Below are 14,225 nucleotides of genomic sequence, written 5' to 3'. Positions count from 1 at the left end.
TCCCATGTGTTGCCAAAGGTTTCCGTGGCGACTGCCTAGGATGCTTTGTTCCAGAATCCCGTTGCCCTGGCAACCGCAAGGGCAGCATCCGCCACTCCCGTTCCACGTTGTCGTCGTGGGGGCCATGTTGGACCCCCACCGCCGGTCGGTGCTGACCAACGCGTGCGTCAAAGCCGCGGTCGACCCCATTACGCGGACCCCCGGCACCATCTATGAGCCCAAAGGCCAGGTCCGGCTGCTGGGCCTGCTCTCCGAGAGCTCCCCTTCGCTACAGGTGAGCAAGGAAAGCTGTGGTGTGTGTGGCTGGGGTGTCCACTTCCACAGACAAGCTCCCACTTCCACAAAAAGCTATAGCTCCCATACTCAGGAGACACCGATGGCCCTCCCTCCAATGACATTGCAGGTTATAGCGAGCGCCGTGAACATGTCTAAGAGCCCTGCCAATCTCCTCCACAAACACCATACTTCCCACGACCCAAGTGAAGGCTTTCATACATGGACAATTTCCTCCTAGATTTTCTGTTTTTCCTCCAGCACTCTCTCCATCGGTGTCAAATTTGCATGACCCCGCCCACTGCGTCTCCCATAACCCTTTCCTGTTCTTTTCTATGGCACACAGCAAACAGAGGAATTGATCCGCAACTGAACATATTATTATTATTGTATGACACAGCAAACAAGATAGACATGTTGGATTTCGTTTCACAAAATCACAAGTCGAACACTTCCCAAGTGTCTAGGACTGTGTGATATTATTATTATTATTATTATTATTATTATTATTATTATTATTATTATTATTATTGTATGACACAGCAAACAAGATAGATATGCTGGATTTCGTATCACAAAATCACAAGTCGAACACTTCCCAAGTGTCTAGGACTGTGTGATGTATTTTGTATTATTATTATTATTATTATTATTATTATTATTATTATTATTGTATGATACAGCAAACAAGATAGACATGCTGGATTTCGTTTCACAAAATCACAAGTCGAACCCTTCCCAAGTGTCTAGGACTGTGTGATGTATTTTGTATTGTTGTTGTTGTTATTATTGTATGACACAGCAAACAAGATAGATAGGCTGGATTTTGTATCACAAAATCACAAGTCAAACACTTCCCAAGTGTCTAGGACTGTGTGATGTATTTTGTATTATTATTATTATTATTATTATTATTATTATTATTATTATTATTATTATTATTATTATTATTGTATGACACAGCAAACAAGATAGATATGCTGGATTTCGTATCACAAAATCACAAGTCGAAGACTTCCCAAGTGTCTAGGACTGTGTGATGTATTTTGTATTATTATTATTATTATTATTATTATTATTATTGTATGACACAGCAAACAAGATAGATATGCTGGATTTTGTATCACAAAATCACAAGTCGAACACTTCCCAAGTGTTTAGGACTGTGCGAAGTATTTTCGGATAATGCGTGCAGATCCCAGTAGGGTGGCCTTTTGCAGTTGGCAGATCGTAATTTTGTCAATGTCCATTGTTTCCAAATGCCGGCTGAGATCTTTTGGCACGGCACCCAATGTGCTGATCACCACTGGGACCACTTGCACTGGTTTCTGCCAGAGTCTTTGAAGTTCAATCTTGAGGTCCTGATAGCGGCTGAGTTTTTCCTGTTGTTTTTCGTCAATGCGACTGTCACCTGGGATGGCGACATCAATGATCCAACCCTTTTTCTTTTCCACAACTGTGATGTCTGGTGTGTTGTGTTCCAGAACTTTGTAAGTGTGGATTCGGAAGTCCCACAGTATCTTTGCGTGCTCATTCTCCAATACTTTTGCAGGTTTGTGATCCCACCAGTTCTTTACTGCTGGGAGGTGGTACTTGAGGCATAAGTTCCAATGGATCATTTGGGCCACATAGTTGTGCCTCTGTTTGTAGTCAGTCTGTGCGATTTTCTTACAGCAGCTGAGGATATGATCAATGGTTATTATTATTTTATTATGTGACAGCAAACAATATAGATATGCTGGATTTTGTATCACAAAATCACAAGTCGAACACTTCCGAAGTGTCTAGGACTTTGTGATGTATTTTTGGATGATGCGTGCAGATCCAAGTAGGGTGGCCTTTTGCAGTTTACATAATAAAATAATAATAATAACCATTGATCATATCCTCAAAAATAATAATAATAATAATTAAACTGCATTTCTATACTGCTTTTCTCACCCCTAGGGGGACTCAAAGCGGTCCACATCATAATAAATGGCAAAATTTAATGCCTTAGGTAAAGGTAAAGGTTTTCCCCTGACGTTAAGTCCAGTCGTGTCTGACTCTGGGGTTTGGTGCTCATCTCCATTTCTAAGCCGGAGAGCCGGGGTTGTCCGTAGACACCTCCAAGGTCATGTGGCCAGCATGACTGCATGGAGCGCCATTACCTTCCCGCCAGAGCGGTACCTACTGATCTACTCACATTTGAATGTTTTCAGACTGCTAGGTTGGCAGAAGCTGGGGCTAACAGCGGGCGCTCATTCCGCTCCGGGGATTTGAACCTGGGACCTTTTGGTCTGCAAGTTCAGCAGCTCAGCACTTTAACACACTGTGCCACCAGGGCCCCTTACAATGCCTTACAAATATATAAAAATATATCACATATCTAAATAAAATACAGTAGCGTCTCACTTATCCAAGCTAAAAGCCTATTAAACATCATATTAGGTTATGATTTTACAAATTAAGGACCAAAAACATCATGTTATACAACAAATTTGACAGAAAAAGTAGTTCAATACGCAGTAATGTTGTAATTACTGTATTTACGAATTTAGCACCAAAATATCACGATATATTGAAACCATTGACTACAAAAATGCCTTGGATAATCCAGAACCTTGGATAAGTGACTCTCGCATAAGTGAGACTCTACTGTACATACAACTGTGGATTAAAACCATTAAAACTATAAAAAAAACATCAAACATAGACATATGCATGAAACATGCTACTAGAAAGGTTTGGGGAGAATTCACCATGATTTATAGGAGTTGTAGGGACTGGGATGTATAGTTCACCTGCAATCTAAGAACACTCTGAACTCCAGCAACAATGGATCTGGGACTCACTTGGCACACAGAACCCCCATGACCAAGAAAAAATACTGGAGGTCTTTGGAGGGATTTAGAGGAGTTGTAGTTCACCTACATCCAGAAGTAGTTTACCTACATACAGATGTAGTTCACCTACATCTACACTGAACCCAAACAAGGATGGATCTGTACCAAACTTGGCATGCAGACCCGATATTCCCAAATTCGAATACTGGTGGGTTTTGAGGGGAACTGGCCTGGACATTTTGGAGTTGTAGGTACTGGGATGTACAGTTCACCTGCAATTAATGAGCACTCTGAACTCCACCAAAGATGGAATCGGACCACACTTGGCACACAGAACCCCCATGACCATCAAAAAATACTGGACATCTTTGGGGGAAATTCAACTTAATTTGGGGGAGTTGCACTTGTGTCTGGATACTCCCTGGTTCCAGCCACACATCAAGGTCATCATAGCTTCTTGGCAATTAACTCTTTCCACACTATGGTACATTCTGGATGATGCAATCAGTTGCAATACAAGCATGACACAAATTGCATTTAAACACTATCAATACACAAATCCCACATTAACAAACTCCACAAAAAGATGGAATTGGATCAAACATGGCACATAGAGGCCCATGAACACCCCCCCAAAAAAATCCTGGTGGTCTTTGGGGAAAATTCACCTTGGTTTGGGTGAGTTGTAGTTCACCTACATCCAGAGAGCACTGTGAACCCAAACACCGATGGATCTGGACCAATCTTGGCACACAGACCCGAAATGCCAAAATTTGATGACTGGAGGGCTTAGGGTTAGGGAACGGACCTTCCTTTCTGGGAGTTGTAGTTCACCCACAACCACAGAAACTGTGACCTCCATTGATGATGGACTGGGACCAAACTTGGCACACAGAACCACCATGACTAATTCAACCTACTGGAGGGGTTTGAGGAGACTTACTCGCCATAGTGGGAGTTGTAAGTCACCCTCCAGCCAGAGAGCACACTGAACCCCACCCATGATGCATCTAGAGCAAACTTGCCCAAATTGACACACTTCAAGTAATGTTGGAGTTTCTCAGGGTTAACCTGTCTAACGCCCACAGCTTTAACTCTCTTCAGGAGGACTATCTGGACGCTGGGGATGGGATGCTGATCTGCATGAAACGCACAAACAAGATGGCTCCCAGAGCAACAAAGAAGTACGACTGTGAACCTACACAAATAAACCCGAATGTCAGCGATGCCTCGGACACCGAGCCCGATCCAGACTCAAACAGGCAAGTCATGGTTATGGAAAGTCAATTCTGAACATTCTGTTGGAAATCACAACTTCCCAAGCCCTTCACTATTTATTAATGTATATATTTGCTAACCTGTATTCTATGTGTATGTTGATTTGCCAGTTTGACTGACCTCTTTGTAAAATCATAACCTAATTTGATATGTAATAGGCTTTTCCTTAATCCCTCCTTATTATCCAACATATTTGCTTATCCAACATTCTGCTGGCCCGTTTATGTTGGATAAGTGAGACTCTACTGTACTATTACTGCTTGTGCACATTCAATTATTGCTTATTTCCCTTTTATTTCCCATTTCCTCTCTTTGCCCTAATACCGCTATTTCCTTTGTTATGACCCACTCATTTCCTAGTATTTGATTTGACTCGTTTTGTATAGTCGGCAGAATATAAATACTGTAAATAAAAACATTAACACATTGAAGTCTATAATCACACACATCCACGTCCACTGAGGTGGGAAGCAAATTGAATACAAAATGGAGTCCTGAGTCTGCACATGCTCAGTGCAATCACATGTCTATAACCCCTCTCACAACAAAGAGGTCAGTCAAACTGGCAAATCAACATACACATAGAATACAGGTTAGCAAATATATACATTAATAAATAGTGAAGGGCTTGGGGGTGAGAAGGGCAGAATATAAATACTGTAAATAATAATAATAACAATAATAATAATAATAATAATAATAATAATAGACTTCTAACAAGGTCATGCTTTTCTTGACTAGTAGTTTTCAAAAGGTGGTCTTTGCATTTTCATGGAGATTCACATTTGCCAAATGGATACAATATTATTTTTATTTTTTAATTAGGTTATGGTTGCCATTTATTTCCAAAAGGATATGTGCCCAGAGACTGGGTGCAGTGATTTCCAATACATTTGGCGCGAAAAGCATGGCTATATCCCCCAGGAACATCCCCCCTCTCTCTCTTATGTTGTCTGCATGTTCCTAAGGCAGAAGTTTCCATAAATGACATGGATCCCCATCATTGAAGTTCCACAAATATCTGCGCATTTCATGTTTATCGCCATCAATGCCTGCGACCTGAGCCTTGCTTTTCCCACAGGCAGTTGGTGTTCCCGACTCCGGACTCCTGCAACGACTCCCCGAGCCCCACTCCATTGCTCGAGTCCACCAAACCACCCCGATCGGGCTCCTTCCCCTTCCAGTGGATGTGGGAGAGCTTCTCCCTCAAAGGCCAGGCCGTCTACCAGGACCACTTCCTCGAGAAGGCCAAGAAGAAGAAGAAGAAGAGATCCACGCGGTCACCTTCCCTCTCGATCCACGAGCCCCCCTGCACCCCAGAACCAGGCTTGGTCTCTAACGAGGACGTGCACGGCCTGGAGATGCTCAAGCCTCCCGGCGTTGCCGAGCCGCCCCGTTCCCGGCCAAGGCACCACAAGTGTCGCCCGCACGGAGGGCTTCCTCCGGGGAGCTCCCTCTTCCCGCTCTATTGGAAGATGGAGGCCCGGGCCGAGGCTCGGAAGCGGCAGCTGCGCCAGGAGCGCCGGCGCTGGCTCCAGCTCACCCAGCAGCTTCTGAGCCTCGAAGCGGGTTCGCCCCGGAAGGAGAAGCGCCTCTCCGTCAAGCAGCTGGAGGAGAAGCTCCGAGCCGAGCTGCTCTGCTTGGCCACGGAGCCGGAGGAGCCGGGCCCCCAGAAAGGCAAGGGGCCCGAGAAGGCGGCGGCGGCGGCGAAAAGGGAGCCCACCTTCAAGCCCACCATCAACCGCAGGATCCCCAACTTCAAGAGCCTGCAGAGGCGCTTCCAGGAGCAACTCGCACAGAAGAAAGAGCAAAGTAGGGGCATTGTTGCCGGCTTGTAGAATAGACGGGAACATCCCCGTGTTGCTGCTGATTCCCAATGCCTTCTCTCTAGACCAGGGGTCCTCAAACTTTTTAAGTGGAGGGCCCGTTCACGGTCCTTCAGACTGTTGGGGGCCCGGACTTTGAAATGGTCCAAAATAAGGATTGTTGTTGTTGTGTGCCTTCAAGTCGATTCAGAGTTAGGTCAATCCTAAGTCTAAAGTTTAGGACAAAGGCCAGGTCAAGGACCTTGGAGGACCTTAGTTTGGGGACCCCTGACCTAGACGATCTCATAAGACTATAGGAAAGCAAAGAGACCTCCAAAGACCATCTAGATCAGTGGTTCCCAAACTTATTTGGCCTGCTGCCCCATTTCCAGAAAGAATATGACTCAGCACCCCCAGGAAAGGGGGCGTGGCTTAGAGGGGTGGGCGTGGCTCCTGCTCAAGAGGGCGGGGCTGAGCCTCTCCCCTAGTCCAAGATGCAGGGCTGGGAGGGGGAGGTGGGCGGGGCCACAAATGGGCAGCCAGGACTGGGATGGGCAGAGTTACGAGGTCTGAGTCAGGGCTGAGCTTCTATCCCTGTCCTGCAGCGACTGCCAGGACACAGGGGCGGGGCTAGAGGAGGGGCGGAGCCTCTTCCCAAGTGCTTGACGGGGCTGAACCTCTATACCCCACACCTGTGTTCTAACAAACGCCTCCGGGGAGGTATAGAGAGGCTCAGCCCTGTCTTGGGAAGAGGCCCTGCCCCAACCCTACCCAGTCCTTTAGTCCTAAAAGGCCTCTCAGGAGAGGTATAGAGGCTCAGCCCTGTCTCAGGCTCTTGGGAAGAGGCCCCGCCCCCACCCCTAGCCCCGCCCTTTAGTCCTAAAAGGCCTCTCAGGAGAGGTATAGATGCTCAGCCCTATTTCAGGCTCTTGGAACGCGGCCCTGCCCCTACCCCTAGCCCTGCCTTTTAGTCCTAAAAGGCCTCTCAGGAGAGATATAGAGGCTCAGCCCTATCTCAGGTTCTTGGAAGTGGGCCCCGCCCCTTCCCTAGCTCCACCCTCTGTGTCCCAACAAGCGCCTCAGGAGAGGTATAGATTCTCAGCCCTGTCTTGGGCTCTTAGGAAGAAGCCACACCCACTCTGCTAGCTCCGCCCCCTGTGTGTCCTAACAGGCGCCTCAGGTGCTCAGCCCTGTCTCCGGCACTGGGAAGAGGCCCCGCCCCTCCTCTGGCCACACCCCTATGTCCTAATAGGTGCTATCACTACCCCCCGGATCGCTCCAGCGCCCACCGGGGGGTGGTGGTGCCCACTTTGGGAATCACTGCTTTAAGCTAACACAAAAATTCAGGAGGGGCTTTTTGGAAGGGCTTTTGCAGCCTTCTGCAGTCCAGGTTATCACCAGCTGTAAATCTTGCTGCAGCTAATTATCCTCATTAGCCTCATGTGCAGCGGAAGCGTGCTGGGCCCATAACCCATGTCAAAATTTTGGTTGATTGAGACGAATTACCTTCTCGCTCTCAGTTCCTCTCGATTCCTTGTGCAGTTCAGCCGACACAAGGACTTAATCAATTGCACCACCACGGCTCCTTAAGCACTGGATGGAGGGGTGGGAAATTTGGCGATATTCGGTGCACTAATGTTATTGAATCCTGGAAACAGCTGCAACCTTTTGGCAGAGAAGGCAAAAGACCTTACAAAACGGCAACTTCCCAGATTCCTTAGCCTTGAGCCATAGCAGTTAAAAGTGGTGTCAAACTACATCCATTACGCAGTGTAGATGCACCCCGTGAATGCCTCTTCTCTTTCCTGCCTTGTCCAGCCAAGCTGACCGTGTGCAAACCTTTCCGCCTTCACGCTGCCAGCAGTTCCCAGGCCCTTTCAGGGAACGAGAGCAAGCAGACTGATGATGAAGAAGACCCCTTCCATAGGTTCCAGCGGCTGTGGGGTGTCCAGTGGCAGGGCCATTCCTGCCCCGACTTCAGCCCTCCCGTGGTCCCACCCGTGGCGCAGACCAAGACCTCCGGCAAACGGCAAGAAGCCAACAGGTGTGTAACAATTCTATTTAATTCCATTTTAAAGTTGCTATATTTTTTATGTTTTAAATAGCAGTCCATTGTTTCTACAGCAAACCACTTTGAGTCTCTTTTTCATAAATAAATAATAACATAAAATAACAACATTATAACTTTATAAATAAACTAGCTGTGCCCGGCCACGCGTTGCTGTAGCGAAGTATGGTGGTATGGGAAATAAAGTATCTTATATTATCTGCTTAGAACTGGATTATATGAGGCCCCTTCTACACAGCTGTATAAAATGCACACTAAAGTGGATTATATGGCAGTGTGGAGTCAAGATAATCCAGTGCAAAGCAGATAATATAAGATTATAAATGGGTTATAAAGCTGTGTGGAAGAGCCTTGAGTATGCACTGCCATATAATCCAGTTAAAATCAGATAATCTGTATTTTATAGGCAGTGGGGAAGAGGCCTAAGTGAGGCCTAACTCTGCCTGTCCTCTGGGCTGAATGGGTTGCTAGGAGACCAAGTGGGCGGAACTTAGCCTTCTAACTGGCAGCAATTGACTAAAAACAATTATTCCTCTCCCTCTAATTAGCACTTTATTTTTCTTTTCTTTTTGTTGTATGAACGTAGAGGCATGGATGAGGGGTTGTGCTACCAAGTTTAGTGTTTCTGGGATGTGTAGTTTTGTTGTTTTGTCCTAGGCCAAAATTTCATTACCCTTTTATATATATAGATAATAACAATGCTATGTAACACAATTTTTGTTCCTGAGTTATAAATGTCATTTCTATCTAATTGGTTCTATCATAAAAACACGGGGAAATTTATTAACCTTGCACTCTAGCAATGAAACACGTTTTCACCCAGCACCAAAGTCCAGCAGTTCTATCTAAGTATGTTTATTGAAGAAAGCAGGTAAAAAGTAGGAAAGGGCATTTCCAGGAAAATAGAAAATACAAAATAGCAATCGTCCAAAAAATGACATAAAGTACATAAATCCATGAGCAAGAAAGATTTAAACATAAATCAATGGGCAAGAAAACAGGAACTTTTCCAAGGTAAACCCTTCAAGGAAACAAAGGCATGGATCAGAATAGGAAACTTAGGGATACTTGAATCATGAACTTGAGAGCAAACAGACAGGAGACGTTGTCTCCTCTGAGAGACCTGAAGCCAACACCACTTAATTTAAGCCCGTCCAAGTAGCCATAAGATCATGCCAAATGCACCTGGTTCTCAAGGTCTTATCATGGATTCTCTCAGAATGTCTAATTAGTCTATTTTTCACTCCCTCCGTTCTCAAGCCTAATCTAGCTTCTCGGGAAAATTCCTCATGGGCCAAAGGCTGTTTCTCAAGGGAAACAGACCTTTCACTTCTTTTACTTTCCCCGGTTGTAAAGGAGTATCACAAAGGTCCCCAAAGAGTCTAAAGTGGCCATAGAAATATTTTTGAGGGCACTGTTCTTGCCCTGAGATTCCTCCCTGACACCCAAATGATCTTTCTCTTTCTGTTCAGGCTGCTGCTGTTGGAATGGGAACGCCGTGAGCGTCAGGAGAAGCGCAGAGCCGAGCAACGCAGGGCCAAAGAGCAACAGGTCCAGCGGGATGTGGCCAAATGTTTGGCCACTTACCGGATCCCCGGCTACTCCCCGATGTCCATCCAGAGGCGGCGGGAAGAGCTCCGGTAAAACCTCCATGACACCGCACAACTCTCCTTTTAAGTTTTGCAAAATTGCTGAAGCTTTGTAACTGTTTCGTGAAAATTTATTCCATTCGCGGCAGTGGATAAATTTTTGAGGCTTGTTTTTCTGTCATTTTTGTGGTTATTAGGACAAAACTTGGCCCGCTTGAAGGCAACATTGCTGACCTCAAGTCTGCCAAGTTTCCAAACATTTTGGTCATTCACTGATTTTAGAACAGCTGAAGTTTTGCACAGCCCTAATACACATTTGTCTTTCCTCATGTTTCCAGAATGACCCACTAAGAAAAATATTTTCCCCAGATTGTGACTGCAGGATATCATGTCTAGTATCATTATGATTATGAATAATGGTGATGGTGTCTAATAATGTAGCATATTATTATTATTATTTTATTATGACACAGCAAACAAGATAGATATGCTGGATTTCGTATCACAAAATCACAAGTCGAACACTTCCCAAGTGTCTAGGACTGTGTGATGTATTTTCGGATGATGCGTGCAGATCCCAGTCGGGTGGCCTTTTGCAGTTGGCAGATCGTGATTTTGTCAATGTCTATTGTTTCCAAATGCCGGCTGAGATCTTTTGGCATGGCACCCAATGTGCCGATCACCACCGGGACCACCTGCACTGGTTTCTGCCATAGTCTTTGAAGTTCAATCTTGAGGTCCTGAGAGCGGCTGAGTTTTTCCTGCTGTTTTTCGTCAATGTGACTGTCACCTGGGATGGCAACATCAATGATCCAAACCTTTTTCTTTTCCACAACTGTGATGTCTGGTGTGTTGTGTTCCAGAACTTTGTCAGTCTGGATTTGGAAGTCCCACAGTATCTTTGCGTGCTCATTTTCCAAGACTTTTGCAGGTTTATGATGCCACCAGTTCTTTGCTGCTGGGAGGTGGTACTTGAGGCATAAGTTCCAATGAATCATTTGAGCCACATAGTTGTGCCTCTGTTTGTAGTCTGTCTGTGCGATTTTCTTACAGCAGCTGAGGATATGATCAATGGTTTCCTTGCACAGTCTGCATTTTGGGTCATCAGCTGATTTTTCGATCTTGGCCTGAATGGCCTTTGTCCTGATGTCTTGCTCCTGGGCTGCAAGGATCAGGCCTTCTGTATCCTTCTTCAGGGTCCCATTTGTGAGCCAGAGCCAGGTCTTCTCCTTATCAGCTTTTCCTTCAATTTTGTCAAGGAACTTTCCATGCAATGTTTTGTTCTGCCAGCTGTCAGCTCTAGTTTGTAGTGCGGTTTTCTTGTACTGATTTTTTGTCTGCTGTGCTTTGAGTAGTTTCTGATTTTTGACTTCAATCAAAGCAGGTTCTTCACTTTGCTTTACATATTCTGCCAGGGCATGTTCTTCTTCTTTGACTGCTTGTTTTACTTGTAAGAGTCCTCTGCCACCTGATCTTCCAGGCAGATATAGCAGGTCAACATCACTGTGAGGGTGCAGTGAATGATGAATGGTCATGAGTTTTCTTGTTTGTATTATTATTATTATTATTAGGGAAAGAACGAGGACTTAAAATGCCTCTGTTTGCTCCGCAGGCGACAGGAGAAGCAGCGCGCGGAAGACTACACATTGCAGCTGCAAGAAATACACGAACGGGTGGAGAGTCGGCCTTTTCTCTTCGAGAGAGTCATGCAGGTGAAATGGGGATGGAATTTTTTGATAATTCCTTAGGTGTCGAACCCTATTATTATACAATATTCAACTCAAATCTCTCTTCTCTCCGCAGGCCAATGCTCGCCAAGCTGTGGAACGACGATTCTCCCAAGTCCTGAATGCTTTGGGGATCGACGAAGAGATGCTATGGAAGCATGCGGCGCGCCCGTCGACTGCCAGTTCCTCTGCCAAATCCACGTAAGGGCATCGCTTTGGGGTTTTAGATTTACTGTATAACATACATAAGTAAATAAATCTATATATATAAAAGAGTGATGGAATCCTGGTGACCGCCAAAACAACAAAACTAAACACCCCACAACCTCGAAAATTGACAACACAACCCATCATCCATGCCTCTAGGTTGATACAACAAAAAGAAAAGAAAAATAAAGTCCTAATTAGAGGAAGAGGAATAGTTGTTTTTATCCAATTGCTGCCAGTTAGAAGGCTAAGGTCCGCCCACTTGGTCTCCTAGCAACCCACTCACCCAGGGGACAGGCAGAGTTAGGCCTCACTTAGGCCTCTTCCACACTGCCTATAAAATACAGATTATCAGATTTTAACTGGATTAGATGGCAGTGTAGACTCAAGGCCCTTCCACACAGCTATATAACCCATTTATAATCTTATATTATCTGCTTTAACTGGATTACCTGGACTCCACACCTTTACCCTTTACCTTAACTACCACCAATTCCTCAATACTTTATTTCCCATACCACCATACTTCGCCACAGCAACGCATGGCCGGGCACAGCTAGTTAATATACATATTAAGACCAAAGAGTTAAAACATATCAAAAAGTGGTTATGAGACCAAGCTTTTGGACAGTGATCTTTAGTGCAATAAATGAACACAAGACAGTGAAATGACGAACGCAACGGCGTTGTATTATGATTGTGGACTGCGTAGTTTTCATAATTGGTTTTTAATGTTGATATGTTTTAACTCTTTGGTTTTAATATATATATATTAATTTATTGTATGTATGATATGTGGCACCAAATTGTTGTCTACTTGTAAGGCCGCTCTGAGTCCCCATCGGGGTGAGAAGGGCGGGGTATAAATGTAGTAAATAAATAAAATAAGAGACTCTAGATCAGGGATCCCCAAACTAAGGCCCAGGGGCCGGATGCGGCCCTCCAAGGCCATTTACCTGGCCCTCACCCTCAGTTTTAGACTTAGGCTCGCCCAAAGTCTGAAATGACTTGAAGGCACAACAACAATAATCCTGCTTGATTATCTCATTGGCCAGAAGCAGGCCCACAATTCCCACTGAAATCCTGAAAAGTTTACAGTATGTTGGTTAAAATTATTTTTATTTTAAAATATTGTATTGTTTTTTCATTTACCAATATTGTAAATGAAACATTGTAAATGAATGATATGATAATAATATAATATATTGTAATAAAAAAGTATTGTGTATACATATAATATTGATAATAAATATTATAATGTAATACAATATAATATTTATTTATTTATTACAGTATATCTACTCCTGCCCTTCTCACCCAATAGGGGACTCAGGGTGGCTAATAATAATAATAATAATACAATATAATAATATTGTATAATATAATAATATTAATTATATATTATATATTAAATGTAATATTACTAATAATATTACGGTATAGTGGTATAGTGCAATATAGTAATATATAATGCTAATATTGTGCTATGCTAATAATATAATATATTGTATGTACATACAACTTGTAAACCGCTCTGAGTCCCCTTCGGGGTGAGAGAGGGTGGGTTAGAAATATAATAAATAAATAAATAAATAATTGTTGCTGGGTTGTTGTTTTTTTTGCACTACAAATAAGACATGTGCAGTGAGCATAGGAATTTGCACATTTTTTTTTCCAAATGATAATTCGGCCCCTCAACAATCTGAGCGACCATGAACTGGCCCTCCATTTAAAAAGTTTGAGGACCCCTGCTCTAGATGAATAGCTCTGTATTTGAACTATATATCTCTCTGAACTTGGCATTTTATAGATGTATTTGACTATGGAGTAAATAATAATAATAATAATAATAATAATAATAATAATAATAATAATAATAATAATAATAATAATAGTGTGCTCAGGGAAGCCCACCTAGGTCGGACCATTAACACAACCGTATAGCAAATCAAACCATTGGACTACCTAGTTTGGAATTGTTTGCACTGGGGTTACATGCAAGTTTCCTTCACAATTATAGTTATTTGTCAAGTATTATCAAAATATTTATCAGACTGGCAGTGCCTATTATCATTTGTCTGGGAAGGCCTGGCTCCACAGAAAGCCAATGGTGCAGTATGACAGGAATTGCAATCCCACACATTGCTGAGCCCTGATCCTGACCACTGGCTTCATTGGGTTTGTGGTTTGTGTTCTTTTTAAGGTCAAAGAAGTCCGAGTCTTCGGAATATCTGCCAGAAGATTTTCCAGCGTTTTCTGAAGACCCTCCGGAGCTGAAATTCGGCAAACAGAGGACAGCGAGAGAGAGAAGCTTACAGCCAGCCATGTACTCCCTTCCCCAGGATCTGTAGCCACGAAGCACCCCAAAATAAAGCTTAAGAGGCCCCCAGACTCCTATGTTGCGTCCGTCTTCCTATCCTGAGTGGCCCATGAACGGGGATGTTGGGACTTGT

General features: G+C 44.0%; 1 protein-coding gene across 2 annotated transcripts; it reads left to right on the top strand.

The window, feature by feature from the left end:
- Positions 1 to 4: 4 nt before the first annotated feature.
- On the top strand, positions 5 to 14,163 carry tsga10ip (testis specific 10 interacting protein). Of its 2 annotated transcripts, XM_062965345.1 has the most exons (8): positions 5 to 274; positions 4,203 to 4,364; positions 5,462 to 6,188; positions 8,000 to 8,225; positions 9,722 to 9,889; positions 11,451 to 11,550; positions 11,642 to 11,766; positions 13,976 to 14,163. In XM_062965345.1, the coding sequence occupies exons 1-8, from the start codon at positions 5 to 7 to the stop codon at positions 14,121 to 14,123; spliced, it is 1,926 nt and encodes a 641-aa protein (XP_062821415.1). In that variant the 3' UTR covers positions 14,124 to 14,163. The 2 variants fall into 2 exon arrangements, with proteins under 2 accessions (XP_062821415.1, XP_062821416.1); XM_062965346.1 differs by lacking the exon at positions 13,976 to 14,163 and having other exon boundaries at positions 11,642 to 11,770.
- The last annotated feature ends 62 nt before the right edge of the window (positions 14,164 to 14,225 follow it).

The sequence above is a fragment of the Anolis carolinensis genome, unplaced genomic scaffold (genome assembly GCF_035594765.1).
Source record: "Anolis carolinensis isolate JA03-04 unplaced genomic scaffold, rAnoCar3.1.pri scaffold_14, whole genome shotgun sequence".
NCBI classification, from domain to species: Eukaryota; Metazoa; Chordata; class Lepidosauria; order Squamata; family Dactyloidae; genus Anolis; species Anolis carolinensis.
This window is presented reverse-complemented; position numbering and strand designations above follow the sequence as displayed.

Bases quoted from the DNA above. Each gene is read 5' to 3' on its own strand.
- tsga10ip (XM_062965345.1), top strand. From the start codon at position 5: ATGTGTTGCCAAAGGTTTCCGTGGCGACTGCCTAGGATGCTTTGTTCC. The intron at 275-4,202 runs GTGAGCAAGGAA...AACTCTCTTCAG, and splicing joins AGAGCTCCCCTTCGCTACAG to GAGGACTATCTGGACGCTGG. The intron at 9,890-11,450 runs GTAAAACCTCCA...TTTGCTCCGCAG, and splicing joins AGGCGGCGGGAAGAGCTCCG to GCGACAGGAGAAGCAGCGCG.